Raw genomic sequence first — 24183 nt, 5'->3', positions numbered from 1 at the left:
GTACATCTGAAAAACAAAAGTAGAGCAGCACACTGCACTGACTTACTCCTGCATCACAGCCACATATGGATTGATGAGAGACAAAAGGGGTCACACATGCAGCCACACAGCCCAAGGCCACATTATTTATTCCAGACCTACTCTAGTTTTTAATCCTTCTTCCTGTGTTCCTGAGTGATGGCCTTTCCGTATTGGTGCACACTGTGTTGAGCATGTATCATTTCAAACTTGATATTCAAATTGTAGCCTGATTTGTCGGGGGTGTACAACATCTTTTTTCCGTGCGTGCACAACTAAAATCATCATCCCAAGTATACTGTCACATTATCAATACTGACATATCAATCAAAAAAACCTAACATTTGTTTTGTCAATGTGAAGAATCTCTTTTGTGTTTACTCTTTCTTTATATGCTCCACCTGTAGAGCAGGCAGGGCTATGACCTGCTGGGCTGCACACAGCAAATGGCTGAGAAGATCAAGACAAAGTGGACAAACCCTGAGGTGAGTGCAAAACACTAATTCAAACCCACACTGTTAACCGCTTCTGAAAGTTTTTTTTACTGAACCTTTCTCATTTGGTAATGAGCTCTGAATAACTCTTCTCATGAAATAAAAATTTCTCAGCAGCAGTAAAATTTGAATTTGACCTCCTTGCAAGGAATGACAGCGTACCCTGTGAATATTACATTGCTTTTCATTACATGGCCATGCCATTTGGTTTTATTAAATTTTATGGTAATTTTCTTTCCGACGCATCTGTCAATTCAGTGCCCAGATGTCAAATTAAGGTTTTGCATCTCAGAAAGAACTGAGTAAGTGTAGCAAGCATATTAATGGCAGCAAATGGCACATAACAGTTGCTTTTGCTGTGAACTTAATCCACTTAATTTTTTTTTTCTAATTGTGCAAGTGAGCAGTGATGGAAAGGACAATGTATAAAGCATGTTTATAAAATAATCTGCAGTAGTTTAATAATATGTCTCTACTGTCATGTTTTTCCATTTGGCTTTGTGTTATCTTAATGAAATGACCTGCAGTATGTATATACTGTATACTGTAGTTGCTTCAAGGTTATACGTTGGATTTCATATTGGATTCACATAATTAGGTCAAGCGTCCTCAGTGGGCCAGACAAATTAACACTGCAGCCTCTGTAGCTGTATTTTTATATTTTAAGTAATCTACTTCTATTGCTTTAATTCATTGCTATTAAGTCCAGATTGGATTAGCTGCGATTACATTTGAATATTGTATGTGCATGTAATATATATATATATATATATATATGAAACAAAAGATGTGAGGATTTTTTTTCTTTTTCAAATAGGTCTTGTCTACAGAATTAAAACATCTAATTATTTCTGTAAGGTTAAAAATACTCAGCTGAACTTGGATTCAAGCTGTGGGGAGCCACAGCAGAGCGAAAAGAGCCACTGCTCATTTCTAATTTAGTGAGTATAACAGTAAGCACTGCACCGGTACAGGCAGTGCAACAGTGGAAGCACAGCAGTCTAGAATTGAGATAAAAAGGGATTAGAGATTATGTCATAAAGGCATTAGGCAGAAACACATGAGAGCCAATTATTTCAAACCATATATTTGTCATGATGTCCCATTCACACATCACACATCTTGACTGCAAGATTATGAGTGATGGCATCATTGGGTGATTACAGAAACGTAAGGCTTGGTTGTAAGATTGTAAAGATTCCGTTGTCACTTTTTCTGACTGCGCCTTTGTGCTAAGTCAAAAGTTGTATTTTGAGAGTGACTATGATCTAGGCATTGTTATATATAAAAAGAGAGTGGAAAGCTGAATACTGAATACCCTCAAGTTGTTTTTTAAACCCTTGGTGAACTTGGTTAGTCGACAGAAATCCTTGAATTGAGTCTTGAATTTCTTGGATTGATGTGGATATCGTGTATTACACATGAATTAGCCACAACTTTTGATGCACACAGTGTATCAAAGCTTGCTGCATATAGGGCTGCATAGCCACAGACCAGTCATTGTGCATATGCTGAACCATCATGGCTGTGGCCTTCCTCCAGTGGGGTTCCTGGGCAAGAATTCCTCACGCTTACCCTGTCTTTGTACCTCGTAAAGTTAAAGTGGTAGCTTGTGCAAAAGCACAGTCCATGGTAGCTACTGCAGTAAAGGAGAGTATTTGTTTGTGTTTGTGACATTCATATTGTCTCGGTCAGCCACATGAAACAAAGACATGAAATGAGGGCCACAAACTGAAAGAATTCTTATAACCTTATTTCATCCTTTTTGTACAACCTTCACAGCGGAAAGCGGGGTGATGAGTGTATTTCACACACAGCCACCATTGTCCTGATATCAACCACACACAGAAAAAAAAAATCAGCAAACTGAATTTCCATGGTAAGCCAACCTTGAAAACAGTGGCTGTATTTCCATTACAGATGCCATAGTGGGGACATGTTCTGCCACTGATAATAAAACCTGCCCACTGACAGTAATGTGTTGTGCTTTGAGAGATGTAACAATGGGCGGCTGCAACAGGGTTATACAGCTACCTCTTGGTTATGGTCTCAGCTATTTGACAGGGGCTGCACCTGCTCTCTAAACCGCACCCGCAGCTCATGTCCTACCTTACACTCTGTTTCTATAGTTGTGTCTGAACCCATCAGAGAGTGGCACACAGGAGCTTTGCTCACTACCTGCAGAGATGTGACCCAAGCACAGTGGCATAATCTAGAAGGTTAATTTGACTGGCCTGCGAGAGGTAGCACCTTTTCTGCCAGCCAGCACCCCACCCGAGTTCATGTCTATTATCATACTGAAATATCAGTGCTGCCCCAAGGACTGCCTGGACATTTAGTCCTGTGCTGTTTCACTGTAGAGGTGCTGTGTGCTCTCTGAAAACCACTTACCTGTTCACTCACAGGTGTGTGTTTGAGACCATTATGTGGATTTCTCAGCGTGTCCTCCCTGCGCTCTCAAATGTCAGCATTTCTTATTATGCATGACAGGCAACCGTCAGAGAGACTGCTCCTGGTAAGAAAAGTTATTAGTGTGTGTGTTTGTGTGTGTGTATGAGAGAGAGAGTGAGAGACAAAGAGAGAGAGAGATAGAAGTTAGAGAATGTTAAATTGCATGGTATTGACATCCTAAAGGACTTCACAGAGGAATAGATGTGGGCTGTTGTCTGTGAAGACATGAGGGGTAGATAAAAAGATTTAACCCTCCACTGCTGTTCACTTGATGAATTTGTCCTGTTTAATGATTTACTTTGCTGCAAGTGTGTGCATTTTAATCTCCAAAAAGCTCATATCTCCATTCTCCACAGAGGAATGGAATATAGTGTGAAAAACAATGTTGAAGCTGCATACATATTAATCGAGGACCAGAGGCGTAACATAACATGTGGGGCCTAGATGGCTGTCTGTCACTCAGCCAGTCAGCTGGCATTACCTGTTGTTAGAAAGCTGGAAGTGATGTGTGAAGCATGGTGCGGCTTCAGTCAGTAGATTCACCTTGCTCATGTTTTATTTACTCACTTTCTGCCGCACAGGGCGTCATCTGGGGCACATGCTGCCTGCGGAGCCGCTCTCTGCAGCTACAGAGAGAGGAGTCCGATATCTGGAAACGGCACGGCAACCATCATCCCAGTCACTAATGCGTATGTGTGTGTGTGTGTGTGTGTGTGTGCGATGGCTACATCCATTATCCCCGCCTCATAAAATGTAGAAGAGCAGCAGACACATTAAAGCTGTCTTAGGGAGCCAAGGCTGATGAACAGACGGAAGAGGCATGAAAAGACTTGGCTGCTGTTGTTAGGTTTATTCATCCTGGTTTTTCTTGCGTTTCTTTACCTCGTACTTTCTCTTCTTCCTCTTTCTAACACATATCCCATTGCGCTCTAAGGCTGTCATTCCCTTTGTATCTCTGCTCACAGGATTCTAATTGAATTACTCGGTATCATTCCACAGAAAGTCGCTTGGCTGACATTGCTTCGCTCGAAACCAATAAAAACAGGGGTTGTATATTAAAACTATTCTGTTATAAAGAATTTCTAATTTTTCCTTTGCTCTTTTTAACTTTTCTTACCTCCCCACTTCATATGACTGTTTTGTGCTGTGTTGTGTTGTGTTTTGTGTTGTGTGTTGTCTAAATTGGTGAATCAAATTTCTGGAAGAGATAAAATAGAGCCTGCGAGAGAGAGAGTAGTGTTCACTTGGAACATGGCCACTATTGCCAAGGGCAAGGGCAGTTCAAATCCATTTACTCCTAATGCTCTATTAATGCGTTTTAGGTCTTTTTAAAAAGCACTGCACAAAACAGGCCTCTGAATAACCAGCAGGGCCAGCTCTGATCTGGGGGCAAGAACATTCAACGACTGTTAACCTTTTGAATTCTCCCCTGAAGAAGCAGTTGCACGTGTAGCGGTAGTCTAGGTGACTCATGCATCATGTGTAATTTCATAAAACACATGTTGTAATTCAGGGAGTTAACTTGAAACTTCAAGGCTTTTGTCCACAGAAAGTATTTGTGCTGATGGACCCACTGAAGTGTCTGTGTGGTTCAAAAGGTTCAAATTAAAAGCTGAGGCTACTTTGATATCTGTCCTTTTCATCTTACTTTTGTTTTAGTGGATCTTGATATCTCACCAAAGTAATAAAATTATTTATTTTAATTCCCAAGGGCTTTGCTTCCTGTTGTGCAGCTTTTATTGTCAACACTAATCAGTAGCAGAACCTCTTGTAGCCCGTCAGTACACTACCGTGTGAAGTTAATTTCGTTTGAGTGTCTCGCTATATTGCAGTTACATCAAGTGTTAGTGGAAAGTTCCTATTTTTAGAAAAGACGACAGATCCCAGCTTTTCACTCTTAGAATTTCATCCTTTGTAAATGTATGTTGTACATAAAGTGATGAAATCATGGGTCGGTTTGTTTTATTTTTTTTCTTTTTCTTCATTGAAATGACCACAGACATGTCAGATAACGTTGCATAAATGAGGATTGAATCAACAAAGACCTTTTAAGTTTTTCAGTTTTGCATACAGGGCATGTTAGAAACATGATTGAAATAGAATTCGGCTGTCATAATCTGCTTGCCTGACGTACTACCTTCACCTGAAAAAGAAATGAGCTTTCCTAATCTGCTTGCCTGACGTCCTAGCACTGCTTGTATTCTCTCTCTTTCATCCCTCTTTCTAATGGCCAACTCTGCCCTTGTAAGCAGTGTGCTTTTGTCTCTCCCGAGGCCTCATTTCGTGGCCTCAGATTGCAGCAATGCAAATGAAGATTAGCACGCATGAATGCTCCTTCCTCGCTAGTAGGAGCAATTCTCAGAGAAACCCTGTTGCTGAGTGAAAGGTTCCAAGGCCAGAGGGCTCCTGCTCCACAAACACAAAGAGCACTGATCTGGGATCACGGCTCCCATCTGCCACTGAGGCCACAGGGACTCGATGAGAGGGCAGGAGGCTCTGCAGAGGTCATGGAGACGGAGAGATGTGGTGATGGAATGTGCCAGATTGATGACAGATAAGATACTAAAGATGATAGGTTTTATCTTGTGTAGCATTGCTCTTATGATATTCGCAAACTGCTTTTTTTTTTTCTCTTATTCTGAAGCAAAGCAGAAGACAACATGCAGACACAGATTTTCTTTTACTGTGCCTACGGAGAAACTGATTTGTGGAGGCGGCAGTGGTTCAGTTGGTAGAGCAGTCGTCTCCGAACCCCAAATATTTTATAGTTCCTTCTTTTAAAAACTAAATGGGTTTCACTTTAAGTCATAGGCTATGCATTTAAAGAAATGCTGGCTAAAAAATACAACCTAAAATATTACTCTTCATCTGTATTCACAATGACAGCGGGATGCTAAAGCTATGCCTGACACTACCGAATGAAGTAATTACAGTACTATTGTTAATGGATTCAGAAATGTCACTGAAACAGTGACATGAATGATATATTGCATTTAGCCAACTAATAATGAATGTAAATGCACAGCAGATGTCAAAGCTTTTAGAAATTAATATTTGAAAGGATTATTTAGATTTAGTGAAATTGGACATGAATATTAAATTTGCTGATATTCCATGGGGCCTGGGCCTCCTTAGTTAAAGCCAACTCAGAACAAGAGACAAATCAGAGACATGAAAACATGAGCAATATTAAGGTAACATTAACTTTTAGTCCCATCACAAAATGAAATGGTAATGTTTTGTCATTTCCTAATGTGTTTTTAAGTACTCACAGCTTTTTAAAATTATAAGTCTTCAAGAACGTTTAGTCAGTCAATATGGTAATTTACAAAGTGTATTTGAGCACTTCCTTCTCTTAGGTTTGTCTATGTAAGTACGTATCTCTTTCCAGAGGCATAGAACGATTTGGAAAAAACTTCTTTATTGTTTCCAGTCTACCCCATTCGTAGATACATTTCATCTGTAAGGAATAGAGCATGTTGCTAATCCAACCCAGACATTAATTGATGCTTATTTTAGTGAAGCAAAAAGAGAAAATTACTCATTGTATTTCAGTTAGATGTTAAGTTAGGTGTAGTTTATTGAATAAGTCTTATTGATAAGTCGAAACAGGTTTTTTTTTTCATTTCATTCATCCATTTAGGCCAGAGTTGGAGTGAAACCAAACCTGGAGCAGAAATTTGTGGTCTCTAACTAACTATCTTCAGACTGAAGAAGCTACTTGAATGAGTAGTGAAACGTTTCGACCTAGCAAGAGGGAAGTCCCGTTGCCATGACTCAACTTCCAGATAGTTAGATGTTAATTAAATCTCCCAGTCTGAGTCAGAAAGAACAACATCTCTGTTTTTTCTGCCCAAACAAAGAAACTACAAGGAAACAATGAAATATAAATAAATGGGACTTTTTGCGCTCGGTTTAATGGCCAGTTCGGAGAATTGCATTGCTTGTTCACAAATGGCAAATACAGGCTAAAACTTTGAGTCCCTAGGGGCCATGGCTCAGGCAACCTCCGTAATGAATGATTCTTTGCTTCAGTGGAGAGAGTGAGGCTGAGGGGAAACAAGATAAAATAGATGGGAAGCAAGACACTGAAGTTCTGCTCAAGGGAAGTGCAGAGAGTGAGCAGCTGATGTTCATAGATTGAAGCAATTATAACATATTCAGGAGCAGAGATCATGACAGGGGACTTTGGGGTGTTTTACCTCATAACAGCATCTGCGTTGGAGGTGGAGCCATCTCAGTGGGAAGGATCGTAGGGAGGCGTCTGTTTATTGAGGTGTTTTAACGTAATGAGTCATAGCTAAAGAGAGCCTCATCAGGGACCGGGGAACAGAAATGAAAAGGTATCTCAGTGTGCAGTTCAGTTGACTTGAAAGCCAAACAGATGGCTAGATGTGGTAGAAGGAGCCTCTGAGGTCTCTATCTACAGATGGGATGCATAGAGTTTACCTCCAGGGGATCTGCTTCATGTTATCAATTAACTACTGCATGACAGAGACCAGTGGGCTTATTAATATATTATTATATTATTATTATTCACGTCAAACTAGAAGCAACAACATTTTTGTCTGCCCTGTAGTTTGTGGTGAGTCCATATGAACATCTCTGTTTGAATGTGGGACACTCAGTTTGTATCACAACACTTTTATTGTCGCCTGATTCCTATTTGTGATATTTACTTTGTTTATCACTTCTCTATGAGTTCATTTGAATAATTAATACCTACACTGAAGTAATTATCTACTTAGATTGTCTCAATTCAAACTCTTCCTTTCTGTCTCCAATCTACATGTCTCAGATGACTACAGAGGAGTTGGAGGCCTACGTGAACAGCCAGTTTGATGAGCTCCGCAGACTGGTGCGTCTGGAGGAGAAGAGGACCCTTCACTTGGTAGACCTCAAAGAAGCATTCTTGACAGCGTCTGCTGCGGAGAAAATTGCCGAGATCACTGTCCAAACCGAGCGACTGCAGGAGGAGATGGCCAACATCACACAGCAGCTGTGCCTTCTGGAGCAAGCCGAGGCGCAGGCAATAGGTCCTGCAGTGGTAGCAGAGGCCCTTCTAGCAGCGCCTGGACCAGCCCACAGAGTGCCGGTGAGAAGAATCGTCAAGATTATCAAGTTAATAATGTCGCACAAGCTCAGTTGGTGGAAGTTGGTTTCAAACTGAGGACCAAGTAACTTATATAGAGTACCAGTTTCAGCTGAACTCGCATCCTAAATGACAACATCACGTGACGCAGTTTGCTGAGAGCACTTTGAAACAACAACCAGGGTAAATAATTAATCTAAACTTTGAACACAGACTTCCACTGCCAGCATTGATACTAAGGGCAGCCCTGTAAAAGGCAATGCTATTGCTCTTGTCAATAAACAATTACAAACAATTTGCCAGCCAGCTCAAAGCTGTTTTGTTGCTGATCAAGTTAACAGTGCCTGCTTCATATTGATAATTGATCACCGCTGGCAAATGAACCTGGTTTATTGAATCATGGGATAGCCTAACTTAAAAATATGATAATTCAAAGTGATATATTCAGTTTAGAAATGAATGCTGCATAAAGTTTATGCAGATAAAGATTTACCACCACCACCGTGGTCTAACAGAACAATATCCCAGTGGTCTGGGAGCACAGATTTATACAGGGTTGGTGAGATCAAATGGTTCAAATGGTTATGTTTCCTGTCTTTGTTGGCACAGGCTGCCTGCATATTTTCGCTGTGATATCAATTGTTTTGCTTGAACATATCTTTGCAGGGTGGATGCTTGCTTCCGCGTAGACTTGATCCACGTTCAACCAAAGGGATTGTCTTTCTAATCACTGTGGAACCTGTTGTTAACAGCAAAATGGAGGCAGTGCCGCTATAACACACGCTTGTTCCAGTTGAATGCACAGGCCGTATTTATCCAGACATACAGTATGTTCATGTAGAGAAATGCAGTTTCCTGTAGTCAGCTATATGTCATGATACAAGTAGTCGGATGAAAATAAGTGCTGAGCTGCTATGTTTGTCCTTTGGCTACAGTATTTGCCATTTACTCACCCAACAACTGGGAACACAGTTCTTTTAATTTAAATACCAGCCTGCCATTAGCCTGTTAGTCAAAGTTCTCATGCCAAAGGACTGTTCACACCAGTGCTTTTGTGCAGTTCCAGTTTATGATGTATATATCTGCATGCACATAAACACAGCCATTCCCTTACAGCCACTTCAGTTTCTGCAGCACTTCACTCCCTCATCTCTCATTTGAACATTGAAGAGGAGGCTTTTACTGCTTATAGGCCCCAAATTAAAATATCCCAGTGGTACATTTGTCACTTGTTATACTACACCACAGTCAAGAAAGGAGGCTTGAGTGTTCCCCGGCGATGCTATTCTGGACCAGGGGGGCTGCAGTAATGGTGGTAGCTGATGTGCAGATTGCTTTTCTAACTGAAAAATAAATCCATGTTGTACTAGGTTTATTAAGGCTCTAACTGAACGCTGATGGTTACCCTGTTTGTTCTCATGTGTTAGTTATTGCTGAAGTAATCAGCCTCTGTTATTTGGAGATTTGAAGTGGGGGCTTGTGCAGCAATTCTATTACCCTGCAACTGTCTATCTTGCTGTGTGTACTGTATCTGGGTGCACACAAATCAAAGCGATTTGGGCTGAGTTATACATGTAGCCCCGAGAATGTGTTACACACTAAATGAATGTTGGGTTACCAAAACAGTGGCTGGGAGGAGGAATAGCATCAAATCCACCTGCAGCATTTTTTTGTCTCTTTGATGCAAGATTTTTATGCAGATCCTTGTGGATCCAGAGAACAACTTACTCAAACATGAATTGTACTTGCTCATTCACTCTTAGAGTTATGCTCTGTCTGACAGTGGCAGTGTCTACCGAAAGCACACTGAACTACAATCAGTCACACCTTTGTAAAAGTCAATCCTTTAAACCGGCCCCCAAAGAATAAACCACATAATTGAGGTGAGTCTTCTTGCGTAAGGCCACACAAACAAATTACCACTGGTTGTGTTACTAATCTTCCATCTTCCTTAAATGCAGGCACATGAATAGAAAGGTATAGACACAAATGCACCCACACACACGAATGAGGGTCAGAAGAAATGGGAAAAAAACATTCTGAAAATTGACCAATGAAGTGGAGCCACAGTGAGGATATATTTTGAGTTTTTGTCTGAATTAATTTATTATCAAAACTGTCAGTCTCCGCACATTCATTAATATGCTTTTTTGTAGTTGTTCAACATTGCACTGTGTTTACTTGAACATGCACTGATGACTGTGCAGTAATTAAAAAACAGAAATATGTGCCTGGGCAGAATGTAGAGCCTGAAATGAGCACAGAAAGTTTTGTCCCAATTAAAACAGTTACAGTATGAAGATACACAGAGAGAATAACACATTTATTTATAACACACACACAAACACTAAAAAGAGAAGTCTGGAATAAAAAGGTATGTACAGAATTTTTTCTAATTATGTTTTTATGTCTCTATAAGGCTCCTGTAGTCAGGGGCTCTCTTGAGAAAAACAAAGGCGAAGGCTGAATAGTGTTTAAGCTGTAGAGGACTCCTAGCATGAAAACAAAGCCAAGATGCCTCATTAGCCAGGCTGTGGGAGTCTGCACCAGTGCCCCAACCCTGACTTGGTCGTAACCCAGGTCATAGTGAACTACTCAGAGGCAGATGTGCAACAACTCAGCCTTTTGCCCAGTGGCTTTACCTTTAAGTACGCTAGGCACTGTGTTAAGGTCTTTTTCCAATGCACTTCAGTGTATTTCTGTACATATATTTGATTATTTTTTTGTCTACATTTTCACTATGAAATCTTAATCTTATTTGAATCATTTGTTTTAAGTGAGCTTAAGAATACTAGTTTAAAGCTACGAAATGCAACTTGAGACTGAAAATTAATCCACCCTGCTCCACCCAGCCCTCCTACTGTCTGCCAGTTTTCTCTATGCTATGCACAGCCCTTCAGGTTTTTCATTGAATTACAATAAATAAGAAAGATGCAAAATGTACTAATCAAGCAGAAATCATTGAAATCTCTCTAACTGATTGGTTGGCTGAGTCTTTCTCAAAAACTTCTTTTCTTTGTTGTTTGCTTCTTTGTTGAGCACTTGTTTGAGAAAAGTTTGTCTCTTATTTGAAAAGCTCGAGAACACAGAATTCTGTGTAGTCGATATTGTTTTTAAATTATGAATGGAATGGCTTCACGTTGCATCTGTTTTTGACTGGCACTAGTATGTGTTGTTCTTTGCTCTGAGAGACCATTTGTTTGCATTTGTCCACTTATTGACTGAATTGCCCTAAAGCACATGAATAATATAGGAAATGTTGAAGCTATTATTATTGAGCCCTCAAGGTATGATTTTTCTCTGTTAACTGGCAATTACAGTCAAAACAAAGCTTAATACGCATAAGCTTCTTTCAAACCCTGTTTTTCTTGGCTCTAAAGAACTCTAGGCTTAATTTGACCAAATGAAAACAAAGCACACAACTGGGACTATAGCAGCGTAACATTTTCATTGCTGTAATATAATGTAATCAAAAGAAATATGAAAGAAATACAGTATGCATAAATTAGTCAACAGCTACTTAATGTAACAGTGTATATTGTGCATTTAGCAGGCATTTTCTTTGAATCACCTGGAATGACCCAGATACTACTAATGATAGAATAAGTTCATTGTTGAGTGTGTTCTCTTCAGGAGTCTTATTGATTTACAGTAGTATAAATAAAGCTACTGAAAATGGAAATATTTTACTAGTGTAGCATTTGCCCATTTAAGAATAATTTGCAAGACCTAATTATACTTATTGACTCCATAATATTTTTATTGAGTAACATTATTAGTTTTTCATAGAAATATGCCACCCTTTGTTTGTGTGTTTGTGTGTGTTTTTCCACATAAAATTAGCTATATGAAGAACACCTAACTGGATTTACAGATTTAAAGCAGACTTGGACTTTAGAATATTGCACTGTGTCTTCTTCTCCTTGGGTTTCTTAAACCTGCTGCACTCATGAGAAGGCAGTTAACCAACCGGGCAGCAGAGAAACAGAAGGAAATTTCCAAATATGTACTTGGTGTAGAAGCAGTCTTGCAGCAACCAGTCAAAGGCTTCTTTGGTGTATGTCAGTTTTGCACCCTGATTTCACAAATTGATTTTTGAGTCTGCTGAAGTGTTCGACAAGGTAAACAAAGAAAAATCTCAGTGAGTTCCAGTATTTGAAACTACAGGTTTGTCCAGATCTGGAGCTAATTAAATTTAGAGTCCAAATCTCAGTCAGTGAGGCAGACAGGCAGTCAGCGCTCCACTCGTCAGCTCTCCTCTCATCTGCTGTGCTGCCAAGGAGCCACTGCCTTCAAGATGTTGTTATTTACACAGTGTCAAAATCCCTTTCTGGCACAGCCATCTTGCCACTGGTTGTCAAGGTCCGGTGCAACAGTACTGCCAGCACTGGGCAGAATATTAAAGGTAACAATAGCGGCTGTATTTTGTTCAAGGTCCTCTTGACTGAAAAACAACCAACAAGCAGTTGGGCTGTAGTAGAGTAGTGCATGACAAAAAGTGTGACATTGCTCTGCGTATAAATTCATAGCTTAAATGTTACATGTTACACTTACACTGTACAGGAAATAACCAAATTTGAAATATGAATACATTGAGCATTTGGCAAATGAATAAACATTTTTCTTGTCATTTTAAAATAAGTGTAACTTACTGGCAGTTGTCAAATCACATTCATCATTTTGACATTGAAAAATCTTTGAAGCGCCAATCAAAATGGAACGCCTGGTGTTTTGTTCCAGACTGCTCCTTTAAAAGCTCATGAATATACATATCTGTATTCATGAGCTGTGGTGGATGAAAGTGCAAATTAATTGCTCAGATTTGGAGCCAAGTTGATTAAAATTATGCTGCTTAACTTTTAGTTTTTATTATTGTTGCTTACTCCTGTGCAGAAGAATTAAATCTGTTTTATCCTGTGTCTGTCTCCCTCTCTCCCCCCCCCTCTCATTTTCAGCACGACATTGAGGCCAGGCCAAGGTAAGACTGCCAGTATGATTCATGTTCACCTTTTTATAGCAAGATAGTTTAGCTGTGACTAAGGGCTCTTCAGAACCTCTGCACTCGGGTCCTTGTGCCATCAGCCACCATGAGACTGACAAGTACTCATCTCGCATAATAACACATACATATATATGTACCCACATCTCTCCAAGTCTGCTTTTTCACAACGAGGTTAACACTTAACCTCTGATTACTCTTCCCAACAACTTAGACATTCATACAGACACAGCATCAGCTATGCATATCAACCCTTGCCTCCAAACCAACCGGGTCACATGCGAGTCACGTCATTTCCCAAGCAAAGCAATTAGTACCTCTGATATGTGTGTGCTTGCTAAAATCAAGGTGACAATGTGCTTGGTCCATTAAGAGGGCTGTGGACGGTAGCTGGACAGGCTGTAGCCCTGGTTATGTGTGTGTTTCTGTGCACGCAATTGTGTTAAGACAAGTTGTTGTGCAATTAGTCAGGTCAAGTCTCAATCTCTGATACAGCACATTCTTTACATTTCTACTATCCCGGAGCTTGTGGGCAGGCGTAAAGCAGAGTGAGAAATTGGACTGAACACATGCAGCCATATTCTTTTTTTCAGCTGGTACAGTTCTGTCATTTTGTGTCCAGACTACATCTTTCACAGCTATCTCTGTCTGTGTCAGACAATCTGAAATGGATAGTCCTCTTCCAGTCTCGCACTTATTGATCTGTTGACATGAAAAACCTCTGCCTCCTTCACCCACAGAAGGAGCGCTTCTAGCACCACCTGCTGTCTCTGCCTCTCTCCTTAGATCTCTCCCTTGGCATTCTGCAAATCATCTAAAAGCACTCCTCCCCTTTGCAGGCTCAAACACACAAATATACACACATCTTACAGATTCAGACACCTTCAGTAAATGCCAGCATATTTGTCCTCTGAGAAAATACCCTAATTTCTTTTGAAACTTTACTTTAAATGAAGTTAAATACAAAAACAGTTCTATGTTCCACAAAGTGCACTTTTGATTATTTTTTTCTTTTGCAGGTTCTTCTAAAGTAAACAGAAATTGAATTTTTTATTTCACTTTGCGCAGCTGATATTGTGGCATTTCTTGTGGGAGATGTAGCAGATTCCCTCTCTAGAGTGTAATATGCCGTGCCTTTGATAACCAAAGAAAGTCATGGCCGGGGCTGGTGAACAGTGCCAACATGTATTAAGTTTTCGTTTGGTCAGCCAGTATTATGACCCTTAAGCTCTGGAGCAGATGGCGCCAGGCTTGGACCCAAGGGTGAGATGGAGCTAATAGTGCCCTTGGTCAAGGTTAACGTCTACATCTCCACACACATGCACACACACACTGACATAATTACTCCCAAAGTTGCTCATATTGCCCTAAATTACACTTGGTGCAGAATGTAGTGTGGCTAGTGCAAAATGACACCGCTTTTGAAAAGAAATTAGAAGAGAAGAGAAGGTGTGAAGAGGTTATTAGAAAAAAAAAAAAACAAGTAAGGTGTATTATTATATTGGTTCAGTGACAGAGATTGAGGTTTGAAGGGGAAGCAAACAGTAGAAATTGGTGGAGGGAGAAAGAAGGAGCAGGAGGAGGGAGATTTTTGCAGGAGTGGATGTTTATGGTTATGTGCAATGGGATCCAGACAGCAAATTGATTATGGAGCAGAAACACTAATCCGCTGTCTGAGCCCCATATCGCTGCCGTAGACAGAGCATCCCCCACAGGACCACAATCCTATACCCACACACATTTTACCTGCCTTCTTCATCGATACGATCCCTCACCTCTCCTCAGGCCTCCTCACATACAGTGGGTACTTTATGCCCGCCAAGGTTTGTCCTCCTCTCAATGTAAATTTTGTCTTACTCCCCACAGCCCGTTTGTCACATTTCAGGCTCTAATGTGATGCATTGCAAATGTCACTGTGATTCCTTCAGTCCTCAGCTTAAACCACCTTAACTCCCCTGCAACCCCTATCCTTACTTACACCTTTTATACATCTGGGCGTATTCATTTGCAGTTGTGTGTATGGACTCTCCTAAATGGAAAACCGGAATGATATTTGACACAATCTAGATGTGGTAAACCGTTCAGAAATCATCAGCTTGTGTTCATTTGTGTGTATATGCACAGTACATTAAATAATGTGCCTAATGGTGTAAGGTGCCACGGACTAACACACCATTCATTTGCTTTCACATTTTGCAGCCTGAGTCATCGGTGATGACACTGGGCCATGGTATAGAGACACCATAGGTGCTGATCAGTAGAGACGAGCATGTCATGTCAGCCTAGTGTCTATACACACGCACACACAAGGCTTATTGCTGCAGTACGGCTTTAATTCCAGAAAGCCACTTTTATGTTGTCTCTTGAGATATGGTGCTTAAGTGAGAAATAGATGAAAAGACAGCGAGACAGTCAATGAGAGAAAAAGAGATGCACACTAAGGAATTCCGCTCACTAGACTTAAATTTGGTGTTCAATTGGGACATGGGAAGGTTTATTTTTAGCAGGCATGTAGAAGTATTTCTCTGTCTTTTGGATTTTACTACTAAAAGTTTGTAGCTTGGGAGATCTGGACTTTTAACCACCGAGAAGAAGTCACTGGGGCACTCCTCAAAGGACTAGTCAAGTATTTTCATTCTAATCTTTATGATTATACGAGTTATTGAAATAAATGCATTACAGTTATGAGCATACAGCTGTAAACCAAACACCTACCCTTATAATTAATGATGATAATGACTTGGCTGATACTGTAACATGCTAGTAATATGTACACTATCATGTATTAGTCAAGAGAAACAATAAGTGATTTTCGTCCTTTAACGTGATGTTTGCCAGACATGATGCTTGTTCTTTTGAACAAAGTGTTGGAATCACTGCTCTTAAAAGTTCTTTAAAACTGTTCTAGTTTCATATTTCGCAGTGTTGTGTGACTGTGAGCATAATTACAGTGTAAGGTAGTTAAATTGGGGGAATAGTGTAGTTCTCTCTTTATGTATCATAGCTCTAAATTCTTCACTAAAATAGAAACAGTAAAAAGATAAAACCTGACGTATTTCTGATGTTTTGGCTTTTTTTTCCTGCCTACCTGAAATGTAAATTATATATATATATATATATATATATATATATATATATATATAAATGCAGGTAACAGTCGACACTGGTATAGTTTAACATTCAAAAGCAGTGATTCTTCATATTTTTGGAAGCAAAAGTTAAGTTGGGTCTCGTCTGAGATGCAACCTGCTGCTTTCTTTGCCTCCCACATTAAGTCTTCCAGTGTGCTTTCATATTCTGTCATTTGACCGTGTAAAGTATAGCAAAGAAGATAAAATATATAATTCTATGAAAAACAGAACTGCTTAGCACTTAGCTTCTCTTAGCAGTACAGTCATTGTATGCTTAATTCTGTTCACACTCTTTTTTAAATAAAACACATATTGTAGCTACCTTTTATAACACTGTCTTGTCTGTACCCTTTGAGTAGCTCTATAAAATGCAAATAGTGATTAAAAGCTCTTGATTCTAGGCACTAAAAAAATACTTTAAGCTTGTAGCTAAATGGTGATCATGTTTTGTTAATAGCTTTTATTAATATATTTACATACTGTGTAGTCATATGCAATGCAGGTCACATTGACACAGTGCCTGACACACAGGAATCAAATAATGAATCAAGTCCAGCACCAGGATTTTAAGGGGCACATTTGTGTCAACCATGGTGTAAACATATTGTAGTTACTCACTTTGTTCCAGGACTCTGCCTTTTGTTTTATTTGCAGATAGAAATTATTAAAACAGACGAGTGAAGAAATAAGAACTACAAGTCTGTGAAACCCAAGGGCCTGCTATATAAAAACATGTCACCACTGAGGAAGAAAGAGAAAATTACAAGAGAAAAACTGCTATATGTATACATAACAAATGAAGGTATTAAAATAAATTACTGATGCTAGAAATGTGGACGCTTTAGTTGACAATAACTCGTCTATCTGAACACCATAAAACTCACTTCACCAATAATACACTTTGGATGTCAGCTTCAGTCCAAACTATTTCATGATTAGTAAATCCATACGAAGACAAAAGCTTCTATATCTCAATATGCAGGTGCAAGTTTGTTTGTTTGCGAACTACAGAGGCCTTCTGAGCATAGAAAGCACACAGTGTAATCATATTAAAATGGTAAAGACCACTGGGGAGCATAGCACTTATAACAGGTTCCTTCCAATTATTGCATCAATCACTCAGTTCTTTGCAGCAATAGCTTCAGCTAAACCCTTCCAGTAACTGTTTATTATCCTGGTATATAGGCTTGGAGAAATTTGGAACAGCCTCAGCATGGGGTTATCTTTCTTTCATGAACTGCATGCTTCTGCTTCTTTCCCAGCATTTCTTTAGGATAAGAAAGCTGCCTGTGATTGTTCCATAAGCACATTTAGGTTGTAAAAGATACAATCCAAACCCAACCATAACCGTTTACATTTGTTATTCAGCATACAACTGTTATCAAACCCTCACTTTAGCTCAGCACCACATTCCCGAACACTCCAAACTCAGAGGGGAGGGGTAGACCATATGATCACGCTTGGCCCTTGATCGAAATTTGCTATTAGAGACATTTGACGTCCTTTACTCTGAGCCATTATCTGCAGGAAGGTCTTTTTCTAAGTAGATGGCTCAGCTGGATCAGCTATCAGGCAGGCTGTAATGTATTGAACAAACATCGCACATCAAACTATATTTCTGCCCAACTCACAGAAACATTCAGCAGGATGTTCCTAAATGTATCTGACAGTAAAATTAACCTTAAAGTGAACCTTTTGGAATTTTATGGTTTTCTGCATTCATTTGTCATACAATGTGATTTGATCTTAATTTAAGTCAAGAGTATTAACAAATATAATGTGCCTAAAATAATAACAAAAAATAAATTCCAATCTTCCATGTCTTTATTGAGAACAATCATAAAAACCTCATAGTGCTAGTGGAAGAAGTATGTGAACCTCTTGTATTAAACTACTTCAAACAACTCAGGTGTTAGCATACTTAGAGTCTTGTTGAGGAAATTAGTTTGGATGTGTGGACTAGAGCTACTTTGACTGACAAAAAACAAAAAAAAATGTCTTTCTTGCTACAGTTTTTGTATACATCAATAGAAAACTGAGCTGGTTTCAGATCAGTGTGATCAGCTGCAGCAAAGGAGGGTCTTCAGGGAATTACTTGGTGTTTGATTTCCACATTGTAGCCATGTTTTTTTGACCTTCTGACACCTCGATATATCTATTGCATGTTGCTGTAAGTTTTGATCAAACCCATGATTGCAATCCTATTGACAGTGAAGGATAATGTGGCACTCGCAACCTTCACTCACCGTGACTCGCTGAGTGAAGGCTGTATACCACCCCAAGTCACGGTGTACATTCTCATAAACACACCATCCAAGGAAAAGTTCGGCTGACAGGGAAGAGACGGGGGTACTGTGGGGACACAGCTTATCTGTCTGTCTGAGCTTGTTGTCCTTCACTGGGTCAAATAGATGGGTTGAGTGTGAAGCAGGGAGGTGTTGGGGGAGCATGGCCAGAGGACACGGAACAGAGCCCAGAGATGGGGGCATGGAGGGAGGGAGCTGCATTTTCTCTAATGAAATATTTATACTGCCTGCTACAAAAAGAGCCACCACAGGCCCTGCCTTTGTCCCTGTGTGTGTGTGTGTGTGTGTGTGTGTGTGTGTGTGTGTGTGTGTGTGTGTGTGTGTGTGTGTGTGTGTGTGTGTGTGTGTGCGCGCACCAACATGCCCTCGTTTAATAATTTAAAATGTTTCAGGAAGATATATCTGGTTTTCTGTGCATTTTTGTGAAAGGCCCAGCAGAATGTTATGGCTCTGCTTAAAACCTCTTCATTAACACACCACCCCTGTCTTTCTTCTTCTTCTTCTTCTCCTATCTTTCTCTCTCTCTCGTCTTCTGTCTCTCTGTCGGCCATCACCATTCCACAGGGGTGGATCTGAGGTCCCAAATGGATGCAGAGCAAACAAACTAAACTGACAAATAGAGAGACATGCATTTAGATGATAAGAAAGTATAAGCATGCATTATTCATGCCGCATACGCAACGTTTCCTCAGTTTTTTATTTATTTATTTTTTGAAGATGCCACTCATTTGTGTGTGGGCACATGCACGTGTATTTCGTGGAGACGGTCGACACTAGCATGACTTACATCAAACAGCTGTCAGCAATGTGGGAAAAAGGGATGTGTGTCGAGGTGTTAAAGGGAGAAAATGAGTAGATAAAAGGAGAAAATAGGTAGTTGTGTGTCTATGTGTGAATTTCTGTTTGCTTTGTATTTTGTGATGACTAATGGCACTTATTTGCTTCTCCTGAAACTGCTCCTGAATACCAATGAGGTAATTTACCTACAAAAAAAACACCCCTGATTTAAAGTCGGGATTGTTTTAGCACTATCTATTTTACTTTGGCATGTGGGAGTCTCTAGAGTCCATCTTAACCTTCCAGTGCCGTATGATGGTTCAAAGAGCAAGATAGGAAATGGAAGCTGTCTAATTGAATATCCTATTAAAGCAGCGAGTGTGAATCAAAAATGTGTGCTACCTGTCAAAATGCAAAGAAGACTAGGCAGGCAAGAATGTAATTTTGCAGAGCAGACATGGCCGGTATGAAAGTATTTTGAAACAAACACCTTCTTTTGATCTGCTATTTCACTTCATAGGGGATAAGTTTGAGTTCCGAATTTTTGGATTTGAACAGGGCTGGGCTATATTGGCACTGAATAGTTGTTCATTTCCAGCAGTACAGGCCTTTGGGAGCTGGGGAGACAGTGTATAGAGGTTTGACCAGGGCTTTAAGAGTGCTTCTAGTATTGATCCGCTCTGTAGATAGATTTGAGAGCTATGCTGAGTGCTGTGGGTGTTGACCCAGAGAGTAGAAAGTCTGTGTTAAGTGTCTGTGATGATTTCAAGGCTATAGTGCTGCAGAATCGGGTTACAGCTGTGTTAGTGTTGATGCTCTGAGTCCGTAGTGCCTATGAATAATGGATTATTAATCCATGTGTATAAAATACATCTCTCTACCACAAACTTTTCCTTGCCTGTCTGCTGCTGTTCTTGTTGCATGTGTGCAAAGGTGTGTTTATACTTGCACTGATATTGTGCTCTCTGTCTGTGTGCATTCTGAAGTGCTTTCATTCAGAGATCAGTGTCAGCATGCTGACTTTAGAGTTGGAGAAATAGAACGATTGTCAGTCTTGTTCTGCTGAGAATGAAACCTGGTAAGAAAGCAGGATTTAACAATTTAACAAGGTGCGCCACAGAACTCTTTAAATATTCACAGTTGTTGAACTTTGCCTTAAAATATGGGGAAAAAAAGCTAGAATTATCACAATGTAATGGGTTCAGAACCTTTGCAATTCATATTTAACATATCAGGCTGATACTCTTATCCAGGGGGAATTTGTGCAAGTTAAAATAAGAGACATTTGTGTATTAACATCACTTTAAGCTGCCTAGTAATAAAGACACACAAGATAAAAATGGTGCCAAGAAAGAAACCGATAACGGGACGACATTTGTAGTGGTGCATTTTGAAAATATAATTGAGCACAGGTACTGTATGTTGTAACCAGGCTGAGGTTTAAATGAGCATACAGTGTAGCCTGTAGAGATTCATTTCCACTCCCGCAAGGAAGATGTGAGATGACTGCTGAAGAGGTAAGTGGGGGGGAAAGAAAGGACCGTAAATATGGGGAAGCTACAATAAGCGTTCTGGGCAGGTTGGTAATACAGAAGGGAAAAGAATGAAAAACGAAAGAAAGCCCAGCGTGGTAATTTTTCAGAAGGCTCCACTGCATACAACAGTAACAAGAGGTTAGTCTCTGATGGTAAACTTCACCAGGCTTCTTGGTATAGGAATTTTATCTCATCTAGTGGTCCATATTTTGTTATATCTGCTTCAACAAATACTCTTCCCGATAACCTTGTGCTATCTAATATGTGGCCCAGGTAGCCCAGTGAGTTACTTAGACTGAGGAACCAAGCTCATTTTTGCATTCCTTTACTGTTTCTGTGGCTGTGAATTAAGGCAGAACATGTCATGTTTATGTCACATCGTAAAATGTGTTGATGTCTTATTATCTATTTCATTATTTATGAATACAGAACAAGGCGTGTGCTGCACCCATTTCTCCCTGCCTGTCTAGTTAATTCTTTTTCTCTGCACCTGCTCATTAAATTATCCGCCCAGATTTCTCTGGCTGTCCCATTTCATAATCGCATTGTCATAGAAGCCTATGTTGGTTTGTGTCTCCTGTTAAGAGAAAGACTTAGTATAAGGAAAAATGGATCAAAATGTGTTGATTACAGTTTCTTCCTCTTGTTGGAGGCCGTTCCATGTGTGCTATAGCGTGCTGCGTCGTGCACATTATCGCGCTATTATTTTATAGGCAGAAAGTGAGAAGACAAAAAGAAGAAGGGAGACAAATGTGACTGAGCGAACGCAGCGAGGGAGCAAGTCATCAGATGGCAGGAGTTAGATTGCTGCATCAAAGGTGCAGATGTGATATTAAATGTTTTATCTCCATCATATGTCAGAGCACATCTGCTGAGATGCAGCTTTGCTCCAGTGGTAATGAAATGACCTTCTTCTTCTCAGTCTCTTATTAATGAGCAATATTTTACAGCCACTCAACTGTGCTGCCTGTCAAACTGTAAAGTATGGTCTAACTTTCATAACACCCGCAACAAGGAATAACAAAGCAATAAAAGATTGTCTAGTGTCATGATGCAACATTTTTTGTAAGTTACTTGTTCTGCTGATTTTATGTTGTATTGAGGCAAAGATTGTTTGAAATGTTTAAATTGTCGCCGTAAAAACCAAAGTAAGTTATTTTAACAAGATTCTGCAGTCACGCTTCAACCTAAATGCTAAAATAAAAATGCTAACATGCTGATGTTTAGCAGCATTTGCATGTTAGCATGCCACCAAACGCTATGTACCCCTAAAGACTAAACACAGTTGAGACTGCTTCGACAAAAGTCCAAGAGTTTATCCTCTGGAGACTGAGAATGTGTGTACATGACGGGTCATGTGATCTTGTGTCATGTGATCTTTTAGTGTGGACCACAGTGGTGAACTGGCAAACAGTTCATTAATATGACTTAAATAGCACCGGCATGAATGTTGACGTTTGATTCTTTCTCAAATAAAGAGGCTCTACAGTCACTGGCCTGCTTTTATTTTGGTAGTTTTCTGAACTTCTTATCTGTATTGAACATTTGACATCTGGGCTGTAATTATTAACAAATCACAATGCTGTCAACTAAAATCACCAACTCAGGAAACTGTCAATCAACCAGTTGCTAATTGGTCTGACGGGGACGTTGCAGGCTTTAGGCAATCTTTGTGTGCTTGGGAGTTTAGTTTGTATTTGAGAAGAACATTATTTGTCTTGGGCAAAAGCTGATATGACAGACAGAACAGGAAGTGGACTAGGTAATTAGAACTCCCTCTTCACCTGTCTTGTATCTTGTCAGGGAATTGTACCCATTTACAAACAGGAAAAATAGGTTCTCTGGAAACTCTTTGCATATTCTCCCTCCCTCTTCCCCACTTCATCGCTCTCACACGCGCTCTTCTCTCTGTTTTCTATCCACAAGGCAGATTGTCATACTAGATCTGTAGAGTTTTCGCCTTGCATCCTATCCTGCATGCAGTGCTCACGCACACATAAGTAAAAGTGCTCAAAAGATGTCACACTGTGTATAAACATTCATTATTCATTTTAAAGCCACGCGTAAACACAAACACGCAGACACACTTGCGCAGTTAGGGTAATTAGTGCAGAGATGGGAAGAACAAGGCAACCATCTCTCCACACGAGCAGGAAGATGCTTTCACACGCAGATGCCTTCTTCGCGCTGTCTCACCTACTCTGTCCCCTTTAACCACACACGCACACACACACTCACTCACACATACATATATATATATATATATATATACATGAGCATCACAGTGTGTTGGCCTTTGGGTGGAATTACAGGTCTGATTTCAGCTTAGTGGAGATGTTGGAGGATGATAGTGGAAGGCTGGACCAAGGGGCAATGAATCAGTGCCTTATCAAACCTCTGACCGCACATATAAACTGTCAACACAGAAATGGCACACACACACACATACACACCGTTGGAAATCATCTACTTTCCACAGCTGGACACAGCGACAGCTTCACAACAACGTGTCTTGATGGCTTAGCAGGACAGTTGTCAGGATACCTCTCTCTCTCTCTCTCTCTCTCTCTCTCCCTCTCCCTCTCCCAGTCCACAATCTGTCCCCCTGTTCAGTTGTTCTCCCAGTGAGGGGAAGGAGGAATGTGCAAACGTTGGTATGTTTAATTCAACAGCCTCACGACAAGCCCTGTCACCACATAGATTTATAGTATAGGCCAGAGAGGGATGAGAAGCTGGTTGGGACTTAACTACCCCAGGTTTCTAATGGGAGATTCAGCATGCACTACAAAATCTCCTTAATCCACAATTGTTCTGTGAACAGACGCGTGTCAATGAAAAATTAATTGCTTTTTCTGATCGTCGTCCAATTTGCATATATGACTTTAGCTTTTGAATCAGTGGTCATCTTAGAAAAAAAAACACTCAAACTATCAGTGCTGGTGATGTTTTTGTGAGTTCGGTTCACATAAGTGGAGATGCCTAAAATGGTAAAATTCCTTACAGTTTCATGAAGATGAAATATCTGATAAGGGCAGTCACCTTCAGGAGCACGCCAGCTTTTATGACTCATGTTTTACAGGATGTGTTAGAAAACATAAAAGTTTAGTAGCACTGGAGAGCTGTCAGGCCACTGTGTTTGGCTGTGTTGCAAGGCTGTACGCACTGCTGTGTGCTGCTTCTGCAGCAACAAAACAACAAATTTGAGTTCAGACTAATAAAACCCAAACTAGTTTGTTTGTGCAGTACCATCTGTAGAGTCTGATGCTAACACATTTGTATTAAAGCACATTTAGAACTTTTCTTTAAAGTTTTTTTGTTTTTGTTTTTGGTCGAATTATAACTGTTCATCTTTTTGTTTTCTGCAAGAGGAAGATCTTTAT

At 40.0% G+C, this 24183-nt stretch overlaps 1 protein-coding gene across 2 annotated transcripts in view; it reads left to right on the top strand.

Moving 5' to 3' along the window:
* trim44 (tripartite motif containing 44) overlaps positions 1 to 24183 on the top strand; it is a 37138-nt gene that overhangs the window by 2544 nt on the left and 10411 nt on the right. For both annotated transcript variants that reach the window (XM_026364876.1, XM_026364875.1), the window contains exons 3-5: positions 426 to 503; positions 7762 to 8058; positions 13011 to 13033. In XM_026364876.1, coding sequence (XP_026220661.1) covers positions 426 to 503; positions 7762 to 8058; positions 13011 to 13033 — 398 coding nt within the window. The remainder of the gene's footprint in view (positions 1 to 425; positions 504 to 7761; positions 8059 to 13010; positions 13034 to 24183) is intronic.

This window comes from Anabas testudineus, chromosome 6, assembly GCF_900324465.2.
Source record: "Anabas testudineus chromosome 6, fAnaTes1.2, whole genome shotgun sequence".
NCBI lineage: Eukaryota > Metazoa > Chordata > Actinopteri > Anabantiformes > Anabantidae > Anabas > Anabas testudineus.
Note: the sequence above shows the minus strand (reverse complement) of the source record. Positions and strands in the feature narration are given on the sequence as shown.